Here is a 13,294-nt window from a genome sequence, read left to right on the forward strand (position 1 = left end):
GTAGGGCATTTTCCTCTAGATGATGAGCTAGATGCTGATAGTATATTTTTTACTACCATATTTCTCTTAAGACTCAATCAGGACGATGAAAGATCAGGATCCAGGCTTTATTCTTTTCAATGAGGGGCCAGTGGCCCTCAAGGGAGAGAAGTACATGTTTGTTTCACCCCATCATGGATTTCACCAGATTCTCAGTATTCTCTGACTTCTCAGAAACAGTGTACTAACTTTATGTTACAAACAAAAGAAGGAGTGACCTCTAGGTCCAACCCAGTTTGAATATGCAATAGAAAGGGAGGATAAGGATTAGGCCTTCATCAGGTCTGGTCAGCTTCTATTGTCTTTTAATTAAAACTACCCCCTTTCCTCAGAAGTTCCTCAGAGGCCTGGACACATGCTGTTCTACAAACATTAACATTTCACACCTGGTGATAGGCAAAAGGCATCTAGACAAGCTTTCATTGAATTCAAGGATAAACAAAGGATGCTTGCATACAGACCAAAGACACACACAGGATACACATGGGTACAAAAATCACAGATGACCATAAGAAGTACGCAGTATGTACATTTACAGAAATGAGGCTGATTCACAACACATTCAATGCCATCAAAATAAGGTTCACTAACCTTTCAGGTGCTTTACTCATCTGGACTATCATATTTAAGACTACCCCCCCCCCCCCCCCCATATTTAAAACTATTTCAGACTATTTAAGACTGCAGTTGATGCTGCAGCAAAACTACTAGAACTACTACTACTAGAAATTTACAGATCATTATATAATTTCAAATTTGACCTGTAATTGTATTTCACTAAAAGAAATTAAGACAATTAAGACAAAGTCTATGCTTTGACTGTAACCCCTCCCCTCCAAACACACACACACACATACAAAAAGAAAAACAATAAGATTAAAGTACAATTACAGTAATATATTAAATTGAAGTCTACTAGCACCAGCACTGTGAGCGTCTAGCTACATGTCTAAAGTTTGAGATGACTATGCGTCTGTGACAAGCTTTGTCTCTTGCGTCACAAATGAAACTCTTCCACTGAGCCCACGGCCACTGGAACAGTCACCACAAGGTAAGAATATGACATGTTCTTCTATTAAGAGAGTTTTATGTTGTTGGACTGCTAAAATATACAAAACATTTCATACACTTGCCCATCAACATGCTATTCTATTTCAGGGCAGTCTTTTAAAACTTGTACTGTACTATATGTGGATAGACCACGTTAAAGATGTTTTTTTTGTCTGTGGTAAACAGATTTCACTAGACATGCTTGTCATGCCACTATTACATGAGTTTTTTGGCAAAATAATAAAAAATCTAGCATCGTCATGTCTACATTTTGTAAAAACAAAATATGTTGACATTAAAGAATATGTTTCAAATGCTTTCCATGTTGATAGTTTTGAAAAGATAATCAGTTAGATGCACAGATACTTGAAGTTGTACCAGATTTGAGACTTTCAAACTGTTTTTTTTTTGTTCATGTGTAGTTTAGACCTGGATACATTGTGCTTTTTATCTAAATAGGCCGTTGTTCTAAAAGTCGTTCCGACGCTGACAGGAAATGGCAAGAAGTACGCTGCTGGTGTTGCTCCTACTTTGTGTGCATGGTATGCAGTGTTTTCACACATCCTTACAGCAGTTTGAATAGTTGAGTTGAGGAAAACAGCGAAGAACTGTTAAGAAGTTGGTTGGTCTCTGTCCCATTGAAGTTGTAGATTAATCACATATTTTACTGTGTTATTTATTTTTTTGTCTTTTGATGTATGTTTTGTGATGTGTACTGTACAGTTGAATTGATTATCATTATATTTCTTTCTCCTCTAATATGGCCACTTTGAAGAGGTAACTTCAAATTCAGGTAGGTCCTGGTATCTATAAAACTAAATGTTTCATGAAATTCTGGTTTTCAACATATATGAAAATAAATTGGTTGAGATAAGTGTTCATAACTGTCTTTTGTAAATAATCACACACTTAAAATATATGCATCTACCTGTTTCAAATTGGATGTAGGCCTGTGTTGTTACATTGCATTAAGGATTTCAATTGGTTTATAAACTGTTTCTAACAAGAAAGAACTGGTGATAACCATAGGAAATAACCTTTCAGTTCCTAAAACTAAAGAGCAATGGTGTTGACTCAAGCAGAACTGAAAATATTAAGTCCAGTAGTCTATTCCTTTATTTGTAATTGACTTGACTTGACTTGACTTATAGAATTCATATTTGATGGGACTAGGCATTGGAAGATATGGCTTTGTTCTCTCGCAGTTCCTACTCAATTTGCATGGACAACATACTTTGTATTTCTAGGACAGCCCTAGTGTACTCCAATTTCCTCCGAATCGAATTAATAAATGGAATAAATTGCAACCCCAAATCAAAGCTGGGACATGTTAAATGCAAATAAAAATAGAATGTGATATGTCTCGTAAACCCATATTTAGCAGCAAAAAGGACACAGACAACATATCAAAAGTTAAAGAAGACACATTTGACTATTTCATGGAAAATATACTGTATGTTGTTAATGTTGAATTCGATACCAGCAACATGTTTCAAAAAAAGTTGGCATGGGGGTAACAAAATGCTGTAAAAGTTGTGTAATGATACAGAAAACAAAAGGAAGAATGTTTCACACCTACAGCATGATTGGGTATGAAAAAGAGCATCCCAGAGAGGCAGAGGGCTCTATCTTGGCGATCTAAAACTCAGAACGAAGCGTATTATTATCATAACGGAAAGCGTATTCCTATCGTACACTTTTTTTTTTTTTTAAACCTGGTCTATAGTGAAAGACGCACTGTCACCAGATGTAAGCAGCACTTTCTCTGCAGGATAAATGTCCTTAGGTTTTTTTTTCATTTGAATATTATTGGGGTAAGTGTTCCTTTTTCAGGCTATGTTTTCGATGGTGACCCATTGTCAGTCAATAGTGAAAGTAATTAAGAACTGATTTGCCGTTGACTATGACACCACAGTGAAGTTAGTTTCACTTTGCCAATGAGTTCAAATAATAGACGAGTGCAGATGTGTGTAGGCTATACTCTGCTAGGTTTTAATAAAGTATGGTTTAGTGGAATACCTGTACTATACGGTCTTGCGTGCAAACAGATTCCCTGACTGCGCCGCTGATTATCAAATTACAGATGCGCTGTTTGAAGCAGTCTTAGAAGTAAAGATGCTCTGTAGGGGTATTCATCACTCTGTGTAAACCTTTGTGGACAAATGATAAAACAATGCCATTTTAATGCTTCTTAACATAATTTGGAGAGTTCACCATCTACAGTACATAATATCATTAAATATATTCAGAGAATCCAGAGAATTCTTTGCAAACAATGGATAGAGCTGAAAAACAATATTGGATGGTCTTGTTCTTTTGGACCCCAGATGGCACTGCATTAAAACTAGACCTGTTTCTGTAAAGAAAATCATTGTATGGTTTCAGGAAAACTTCTCATAACCATTATCTATGAGCACAGTTTGATACTCAATTAAAAAATGCTAGTGTAAACTTTACCATGCAACAGTCAAAACTGTATTTAGACATGATACAGAAATTCCACCTTCTTATCTGACCCTGAGCTTGTTTAAAATGGACTGAGGTTAGACCAATCTTTTGGAAATCATGAACATCATGACAATCATGATCATCATCATCTGAGCTAAAGAGGAGAGGGCCTATTAAAGTATCCAACCTATAAAAAAAAAAACATGATTAAAAATGCCACATACTGTTGAACAACTGAAATCCTATATCTAGAAGGAATGAGACAACATTTAATTCTCAAAACTCTAGCAACTGGTCTCCTACTGTAAGTTCCTAAACATTAACAGAAATTTGTTAAAATGAAGAGGTGAAGCCGCACAATGGTAAACATGCCCCTGTCCCAACTTTTTTTTAAAACATGTTGCTGGCATCAAATTCAAAATGAACATATATTTTCCATGAAATAGTACACATTTTCATTTTCAATATTTGATATGTTGTCTATGTCCTTTTTGCTACTACATATGGGTTTAGGAGACATGTATATTGTCACATTCTGTTTTTATTTGCATTTTACACAACGTCCCAACTTTTTTGATTTGGGGTTGTAGACTAAGATGTGTTTAATACAGGTATTATATATAGACAGATGTCATTAGGGTATGGTTTGCACTTTGGAATCATAGTTTTCTTATATTTTTCATATTTCATCTTTTCTTACCTTTCTTTGGAATCATACTTTTCTTTTTTTATATACATTTCCCTCACGGGATCAAAAGAGTATATATATACTTATATTACTTCCATATTTCTATTGCTTCCATTCTATTGGAGGTATAGAGGTGCTTTGAAATGATTATTTGCCATATTGTACTATTGCTTGAATCAATCTGACAAGCAGAGATTGCATTATGTACAGAATATCTATTCAAAGCTGTACACCTGGTGCTGGCTACATGTGCAGAAAATCAACTTGACATAGTGAATTACCATTACATGACTAAAACTTTTAGTGAAATCATGTGTAATAAAAATGTCCTTCATCATCATATGAATCATATGAACACAGGGGTTGCCCACTATAATGTTTATGATTGGCAAGTCCACCTGATTGGCAAGTCCACCTGAAAGTTGTGAGCATACTAATGAAGGTCCTTGATACCAACCACATGTGCTTTTAACATTTAAAGGTTGACTCATTTTCCCGTATCTGTCTCTGCAGCCTCAATTCAGGAGAATGCCTGCTACAGAATCGACCCTGGGGTACTTGCAGGGCTGGTCATCAGTGACATCATCCTGACCACGGCTATCGTCCTTATCACCTACTACTGTGCAAGCCGGCGCAGACGACAGACAGACAATGGTACAGTATTGCTTCATGTCTCTAATACTATTTTTTTTTCTATTTATTTTATTGGTCTATTTGATAGGGACCATGCATATTTATGAACATTGTATGATAAGAAAAAATACACCATGTAAACACCATGTATGCCAGAGTTAGTAAAAATAACTACTTTTCATCTTCAGGTGGTGTCACAGTAAAGGGTGTGCTCATTTTAGTTTGGGATTAATGAGAGAATAAGAATCACTGCAGAGCAGAGCAGACCGGTGTAGACTACAGTCTAGTTTAAAGAACTAGTGCAAAGTGCAGTGCAAGTTTGAAAGTTTGAAAAGCTGAGTGTGATCTGCAACTAGGTCATCCTCCAGTCTGAACCGAAGTGGTCAGTTGTTTATTCAGTGTATAGCAATATAGGTGACTAGTAAGTGGGTGGGAGAATACTGGAATCAGTGACTGTAAGTATTTGGGGAAAAACAGCAATATAACTTTATTTTTTAAAACATTAAATGTTTAATTCAGAGGAACTACAACTGGTGCTATGTTTGCCATTAAGATAAAGAGCAGGAGCTTGGCTATGAGCAAGTTAGAAACCACAACTCTGAAGAAAGGAAAGAGCCCCCCCCCCCACGCCCCCCGCTATTTCCTCTCCATATAGCTATTGTTTTCTTCACAGCTCTGCCTGCACACCCCATCAACAAAACCTAAATGCATACATACTACACATATGAAATAGTCATTAAACCACTGCTTCAACTTATGCTAAACACTACTTTTTAAAGTACATGGTGTAAATACCATATATATTACATTTTTATATGTTATGCCTTTAATCAGACATGACAGTGAAGAAAGTGACAGTGAGTGAGTGGGAGAGAGAGACAGAGTGGGAAATGACCCGGGCTGGACTCGCACCTGGGGCCCCATGGGCACCTACTGTAGACCCAAACATGGCAGGGAGGCTACAGCCACCCACGCCACAGTGCCTCATAGTGTTGTGGGTGCTCCCCACCATAAAGCCACTGGCTTTCAATACCCATCTGAGTTGGAGTTCCTGCTATCACCTCTAGGTGTCAGTGCAGAAAAGAAGGAGTCAGAGCCATCTAAACAGAGTGAGTGGTTGTGTCTAGGCTAGCATTGTGGCTAACATTGTTAGCCAAAGGTGTTTAGGCTTGTTGGAGGTTCTTCAAGATGTCATTGAAAAATATTTTTTTTTTGTTTTTGTTGTTGCTATTTGAATACAATGTGCTTAAGTTTCGACTGACTTTATGTGTCAGTTAGACTGCCAATTACTATCTAAAACATATAAATTGATACTGCACCTGAGTTAGTGTTGTTGTATGATTAAGTGCATCAGTCTGGAAAGTTGAAACACAAATAGTATATGAATATGCTCAGCAAACATAATTACAGGAAACATAAAATAAAGAAGTTACATAGAAATATGGACTTCAATAATTCAATATTCAATACAATGTCACGTGTTCATTATAAGCAGACTTTTCTCTTTATTGCCTTTTACTAAGGTGTTTTATTGTTTTTACCTCAACAGCTGAAAAGGTCTATATGAATGTCAGAGCCAACTGCAAGAAGTAGGTCAATGGGGCGCACCAGAACAGTAAACAATACACGATTCCCCATTGCCTTTGCACATTACACATCAGTAAATGGCTTCACATCCACACACGGATGCCCTGCGCTGGACATGCACCATGAGGGACATGAATTCATTTGTTCTCCTCAGCTCTTAGTGCTTCTTCGTATCTTTGCCTCAGACAATTTATGCCGTCTGAACTCAGACTTCAAATATGCATCTTTGTATGAGTCACATCTGCATCTGGACTATTGTGTAGTGTGCCATCACTTGGAAGGTGCATTCCTACTTTGGATAGTTGAGAGATATTCTGTGGGAAAATACACAGTGGTAAGAATTGTTTGTTGTGGTTCACCATTGTTGTTATTAATGTATCATGACATTATATAAAAATATAAAAATATAGTGAACAAAAGTGGATTTATACCAGTGTTTAGCTTGATTTCTCAATGTTTAACTATGTTATACTATATATTCAAGAGGTTTGGGTGGTTTGCTTTCTATTAAGAGGTCAGTGGTTTTGTCGGTGATGCACAGCAAGGCCATGCCAAACATTCTTCATTTAAAAAAGATATGCTCTTGATTTTGATAAGATTTACTTGACAGTATCGACATAAGAGTGACATGACACTGTCATGAACACATGACACTGTCATCATGAGACATGAAACCTAACCCTAACCCTAACCCTAATCCTAATCCTAATCCTAACCCCTAACCCCTAACCCCTAACCCTAACCCTAAACCTAAACCCAAACCTAACCCTGAACGAATGTCACTTAATAACAGAAGTGTTATGTCATAAACATTTATGACTTGTTTATGACACGTTCATGACAGTGTCATGTCACTCTTATGTCGACACTGTCAAGTAAAGTGTAACCGATTATAATAAGTGATATTAATATGCTATAAATGTTTTAAAATATGCCATAAATTCAACAAGTATCTTGTATTGATGATTGACATGTGGTGATCTATTTTCTCCATACATTGTCTGTGAGTGCCTCACAGATACTGTTTCTTGATTCACAGATTTTCAGTGATATTTGAGCTGTTGTTCAGTCTGCCTGATGCAAAATGTATTCATTTTGTTATTTTTTCCCTGTTTCATGACAGTTAGATAAATATAATTGCCCCATTGTGTGTGTGTGTGTGTATGAAAGTTAGGAAAGGAACTGTGTACCATGACCAGATGAGTGTTCACAATGGAATGGAATGTCCCTGATATTTTGGTGTTTAAAACAGGAACATGGTGTCTGGATAGAAAAACCCAAAAGAAAAAAAATATAAACTCTCAATTTCAAAATTCAATATCAAGTGCTCTAAATAAATCCTCACAAAACAAGACATACTGCATAGTGGTGTGTAATATGATATAAAGCAAGATGATGATTAAGAATTAAGTGAAATAAGAATAATGTGAATATCAAGAAAACATTTCAATGACTACATTGCAGCAACAATAGACTAGCAAGGTAGGCATGTATGCTGTGCTTCTTAAATCTGAAAGAACATTTTTAAGTACTGTTCCATGGATGTAGGAGGAAGTAAATATTCAACGTGTTATATTTTTTCCATAGAATTCAGTGATATTTTCAATGCGGCTATTCAAAGCAAACATTGTGAATGAAATTTGTCCAGTGACACCAGTGCTCTCAGGTAAGGTCATCTGGAGTTTATGTTTTACCATAACAAACAAACAAACGCATAATTGAGACACAACTGAAGTGTCCTTTTGCTAGTAACACATACCAAAATGTTTAGCAAAATGATTAATCAAAGGTTAGTCAAAATGGTTCTGGATCTATATGGGACTATATGGCTAAACATTTAAGCTGCTGCTTCTCCAAAAAAATCTCAGTCAAGTTCTGTATTTTTTAATCACAGCACGGTAGATGAGGTAATTGGAGAAATCACCAATAGAACCAATACATGGAGGGACTTTTAATTTCTGAAGCCAGGTTTCCTATCTCTGACAAGCGACTTTAAGTATTGGAATTTATCTAACAAAGCCTTTTTAACAGGCAAATGTTGGAGACCGCTGCAGCCTGCAGGTCACCACAAGCTGAATTTGCACGAAACAGAGAGTATGGTGGTGGTCGGAGAAAGGAAATGGCCTAAGCGAGTGGCCTCTGTGTCTGACGAGAAACGCCTCTGTGTGAAGAAGAATTATTATCTCATTATCTCAAGTGTAGACGTTCATAACACAGGCCATGATGGCCATCTTTCAATCTTTCACAATATAGCACACACTCTTAAGACGAATGTGTTGTCCCTATCTAACATGGAGATGTGTTAAAAACAATGCAAGTTGTGTTGTTTTCAAAACATTAATTTTAAGAGTGCATGGTTAAGGTGTGGATTTCAGAGCAAGTTGGTGCCAATGGTCATTATCTCCAGGTTTGGGACTTCGGATTAAAAAGTCATTGTTATAATATTTTACATTGATAGAGATAGATAGAAGCGAAAATTCAAGGTCTCAGTAGCATACAGACATCACACACAACATTCACTAACAGCAGAAAAAAGTAATTAAAAGTATATAATAGAAAAAAAACACAAATTGTTTTTTTTTAAGTGTAGGTAAGGATTTTTTATTATATAAATTTTGACATAATTTGAAATGTGATTATTTAGCATATATAAAAAAATATATGTTTTTTCCCAGAGTACCACTAGATAGAGTCTGCATACCATATACCATACATCACCAGTCCACATGTCCGTAGCACAGTTTTAGAACCACTGTTCTAGAAAAGAGTACAACTACATAAAAACAGTAAATAAAAACATAACTGTTTAAATGCCATTTCTTTTATTTATTTATTTTTATGTACGAAACCAGTGTTTCCCACCAACCGTGAGAAATGTGAATGTGAAGAATAATGTAGAGGTGAGATGAGGCAAGAGCACCAGTTTCATTATGACAGACACACTCCTAACCGAGATTGAGATATGGCTACCTTAGCTGTGTGTGTGTGTGTGTCCGTCAGGAGAGGAAAGAGAAACTGAGGCAGTTCCTCCTCTGTACTAGAGCACACACCCACTTTACCCTCAAACACACACACACACACACATACACACACACAGTCCACCATCTCACATGCTGACTAGATCCCTCTTTGGGCTTCTCTCCTCATTCTAGCATCCAGCATCATCCCCACTGGACGACCAACATCGGATCTGACTTCTTGACCGCTGCCCGTACGCCTCTGTGAGCCAGTCGGACTTCTCTGGTCTGGTCTGATTATGAGCAGAGGCATTTGTATTGTGGCCCCACTCGTGAAAATGTCCGGTGAGTAGACTACCTCTCATGTGTGCCATCCAGACTATAGGCTACAATGGCAAGTCTTTCTCTTTGGTGTGTGTGTGTGTGTGTGTGTGTGGGTGGATGGATGTTGAATGTTGACCTTTTTCACAGGGTCTCATCACCCCTTATGCAGGTTTGTAATGGGTGCGCAGTGAGATGGTCATTGTGGTTTGGTCTGTTTGAGTCTACATGTATGGCACTGTCTGTAATGACAGCATAGGGTGTGTGTATAACAACAGAGCATAGTTGAAAATGGAAAAGTTTGATGTTTTTTTCACGTTAAACTTTTTTTTGTGGGTTTTTTGTGGTCATCATTTCAAAGGAAATGGCACAGCTTTTCCCCGAAGACATCACTTTTTATGTGCTCTATAAGTCTATGAGTCTATATTGGCCTTTTACTAAATTATATTAGTACAATGAGTCTTTCAATCTATAATATATTGATTTCCTTTTATTACAGATCAGGTTTCTGGGAAACAAGGTATGTGTGTTTATGCATATGTATATGGAGTATCTGTGTGTTACTATGAATAAGATGCTAATAAATGAAGAATAAATGACCACTTTAAATCGTCTTCCAACTGATTATATGAATATATACCCATTGGTGCAGACTGTGGCCAGTGCTACCAGGTCGATATCAGCATTGTGGTGGCCCTCATTTCCTGTGACATCCTCCTGACAGTCCTGATCGCCCTCTCTGTGTACTGCTGCGTGTCTCGTCAGAGGAGAAGAACTGGTCTGCATCCACAGCCAAGTGATGCAGGTGTTTGTCTTCATTCATTTTATTTCAGTGTCTGAAATTATGCACCCACTATACTGTTTTTATGAGCATTTTGAAAGAAAGAGAGAGAGAGAGAGAGAGAGAAGGAGAGAGAGGATAGAAATATTGATGAAAATTATGACAATGAGCAGCAATGAATGATCTTGAGTTCTGTTGTTTTGCTGTTTTCTCAGGTAAAGGTAAACAGCTCACTTCCTCAAAAAAGACCAAAAAGCCCGAAGTCACTGAGTCGCCATACCAGGTACAGTCAAGTGGAGTCAACCTACTGTATCTCTCCACACTGAGTCTATTAGAGTGGTTAAAAAAGTGAGGTCTCTACTAGTCTGCATGCCCCAATACATTTTTCTCACATTCATGATTGTGTTTTAGGAGCTGTATGGGGTCCAGTCAGACGTTTACAATGATCTGAGACAGTATCGGAAATGAGTCTTCTTCAGTGCAATCCTGAAAACGTTCTGGAAGGTTGTTTATTCTTTACTATTTTTTTCCACGACGAGATGGCATGCCCTGAATGTTTAATGTGGCACCTTTCATGTAAATAGTATTTATTTGTTGACTTGAAGTGGAGCAGGGCCTGCTATCAGCCCCTTGTCACTTTTAATTCATTAATAACCAGCCTCCACTTTCTTAGCTTGGAGGGCTATACAGAGCACTAAACAGTCTGCAGAAAGCTATTTCAGTAGAGCTAATTAAAATGGTCACTTGCTTGCCTAATGTAGTCTTTTGTACAGTTTGTATACACTTTGTATTTGTACAATAAACTATGAAAACTTGTTTGAGATAATGTTATGTAGTTCAAGTGATAGCATATCTTTTGTTAATGTGTTCATATATCATATAATATTGTGGAAACAAAATAAACTATTATTTCAGTTCATATACCTACTATATTATATGTATCAATGTGCACTTCACAGACGTTATGTAGAATATAGATATAGGGGTTTACAGACTTTATGTATAATATAGATATAGGGGTTTACAGGCTTTATGTATATAGGGGCTTTGCTATTGTTACTGAATAGTCAGTTGAGGGAACTGCTGCAAGCCCTGAAGACACCCACTCCTCACCCGCCAAGTAGAGTTGCTGAGGATGTCTGCTGCCCCTTGTCTTGGTCACAAGTTGGTGTGTCTCTTGCAGACGCATGGGGTTTGGTTTTTCCCCCACTGGAAACTTCAGACAACAGTTCAAATGAATCACGTTTGAGCACATTTAGCCCAACGCCTCACATGTCTGATGGCTATTTTGAGACGGAGGGACATGTGTTTCTACATATTTTGTGTAAAAGATATACATGTTTGTATTTATTGTCTTTTTTTTTGTTATTTGAATGTCAAACATGTATTTTGGATTGACCATTCTGATCCAATTATTACTAAAATGGAAATAAATCTCGGACATTTTGAACATACTGAAGCTAAGGGGAAACAGACATTATTCCATGTCGTCATTCAGTAATTGCTGACAACAACTGATTTTACTTCAGCTTTTACGGTTTACATTGCTGGCTTATCTAGAAGACACTCTGACTAGAGATGCAAGTACATGACCAAACTGTCATTGAGAGATGGCCATTCTATTGGTTCTGCTTCTGGTTTTAAAGATGAAAGATGAGCATTGTCGCCACAACGAGGAGGATTAACGGCTCAGTTCACCACAGTGTGGGTTTCCCCTCCATGATTCTTTAGATATCCTGTACCAAAGAACATACATAAATGGTGAATAATTGTTCAAGCTGTCATGACAACACAAACAATGTGTGTGTATCAGGGAAGGCTACTTTACTGGAACATCACTCTCTAACATTCTATTTAGAGCCAGTGTTGTAGTCAAGTCACTATGCCTCAAGTCCGAGTCCAGGTTCGAGTCCCCAGTGTTCAAGTCCGAGTCAAGTCCAAGTCATTAAAAAAAAATTCCAAGCCAAGTCCGAGTCCACTACTCATCCGAGTCAAGTCCGAGTCGAGTCACTATTGATCAAGTCGAGTCCAAATCCAGCACTAAAGAAAGCATAGCCTACATTTTTCCATTGCAGATGAAATCCTTAAAAGCAAAACGGACAATCTTCTGTCTCCAAGCAGGGGTGCCATCACTTGTGTGAAAGTAGTATTGCCAAATTTCTTGCCAAACCCAATGTGTTGTATTTATTATATCGGAGAGAATACCATACCATAGCCATACCATCATAGCCTATAGGCCTACTCATAATAAATGAGCAATCCACATCCCAATTACACAGGCGACACATTATGCTGTTACTGACTGCTGACAATTGTATAGGCAGTGTTGTAGAAGTTCATACTTCACAAGAGCTAGATGGACGTTGGAGTAGGCCTATTTTGTTCTTATTTTTAATTCTGGCTGTTAAATAGCCTACACAATTTTAGCGCAGTTTGGGAGGGACAGAAACAGAGCAGGGCCCGTCTTGGTAGCTTCTTTCTGACTCCCGTGACTTGAACACTGGCTACCGGCAACTGCATAATTATGTTATCACTTCACTGACACTATGGAGACATATTTCACGTCAACAGTAGAGATGAAAACTAGCTTTCGGTTAACGGAGATGTAGATCATCTGCCTAATTAATTTCTTTGCGCAACAGGCCACATTCTACGTTCATTTCAACGAGATGAGTGAAATAAATGTTTTTTTTTAGGCTGCCATCGCCATAGGCTACTATTTGCTACGATATTCACATGTTAGAAATAGAACACGTTGCTATTTCCTTTTTTTCGTGCAGTGGATTAGGC

The 13,294-nt window shown here is 37.5% G+C and overlaps 2 protein-coding genes across 4 annotated transcripts; both read left to right on the forward strand.

Moving 5' to 3' along the window:
* The first annotated feature begins 990 nt into the window (after nt 1-990).
* hcst (hematopoietic cell signal transducer) lies at nt 991-6,873 on the forward strand. Its single transcript, XM_042107068.1, has 5 exons — nt 991-1,090; nt 1,549-1,631; nt 1,865-1,882; nt 4,739-4,879; nt 6,408-6,873. Exons 2-5 carry the CDS (start codon nt 1,586-1,588, stop codon nt 6,449-6,451), a joined length of 249 nt encoding a protein of 82 aa, XP_041963002.1. The 5' UTR covers nt 991-1,090; nt 1,549-1,585; the 3' UTR covers nt 6,452-6,873.
* A 347-nt stretch (nt 6,874-7,220) lies between these two features.
* On the forward strand, nt 7,221-11,958 carry LOC121720702 (transmembrane immune signaling adaptor TYROBP). 3 transcript variants are annotated; one of them, XM_042107061.1, is made up of 7 exons: nt 7,222-7,927; nt 8,033-8,111; nt 9,598-9,747; nt 10,223-10,243; nt 10,376-10,528; nt 10,720-10,787; nt 10,916-11,958. In XM_042107061.1, the coding sequence occupies exons 3-7, from the start codon at nt 9,702-9,704 to the stop codon at nt 10,970-10,972; spliced, it is 345 nt and encodes a 114-aa protein (XP_041962995.1). In that variant the 5' UTR covers nt 7,222-7,927; nt 8,033-8,111; nt 9,598-9,701; the 3' UTR covers nt 10,973-11,958. The 3 variants fall into 3 exon arrangements, with proteins under 3 accessions (XP_041962994.1, XP_041962995.1, XP_041962996.1); XM_042107060.1 differs by having other exon boundaries at nt 7,221-8,111; XM_042107062.1 differs by lacking the exons at nt 7,222-7,927; nt 8,033-8,111 and adding an exon at nt 9,127-9,345.
* The last annotated feature ends 1,336 nt before the right edge of the window (nt 11,959-13,294 follow it).

Source organism: Alosa sapidissima, chromosome 10, assembly GCF_018492685.1.
Source record: "Alosa sapidissima isolate fAloSap1 chromosome 10, fAloSap1.pri, whole genome shotgun sequence".
NCBI classification, from domain to species: Eukaryota; Metazoa; Chordata; class Actinopteri; order Clupeiformes; family Clupeidae; genus Alosa; species Alosa sapidissima.

What these genes read in the sequence shown, in the direction of transcription:
- LOC121720702 (XM_042107060.1), top strand. Translation starts at nt 9,702, where the DNA reads ATGAGCAGAGGCATTTGTATTGTGGCCCCACTCGTGAAAATGTCCG. An exon ending in CCCACTCGTGAAAATGTCCG is followed by an intron (nt 9,748 to 10,222) that starts GTGAGTAGACTA and finishes CTTTTATTACAG; the next exon opens with ATCAGGTTTCTGGGAAACAA. An exon ending in TCCACAGCCAAGTGATGCAG is followed by an intron (nt 10,529 to 10,719) that starts GTGTTTGTCTTC and finishes CTGTTTTCTCAG; the next exon opens with GTAAAGGTAAACAGCTCACT.
- hcst (XM_042107068.1), top strand. Translation starts at nt 1,586, where the DNA reads ATGGCAAGAAGTACGCTGCTGGTGTTGCTCCTACTTTGTGTGCATG. An exon ending in CAGACGACAGACAGACAATG is followed by an intron (nt 4,880 to 6,407) that starts GTACAGTATTGC and finishes TTACCTCAACAG; the next exon opens with CTGAAAAGGTCTATATGAAT.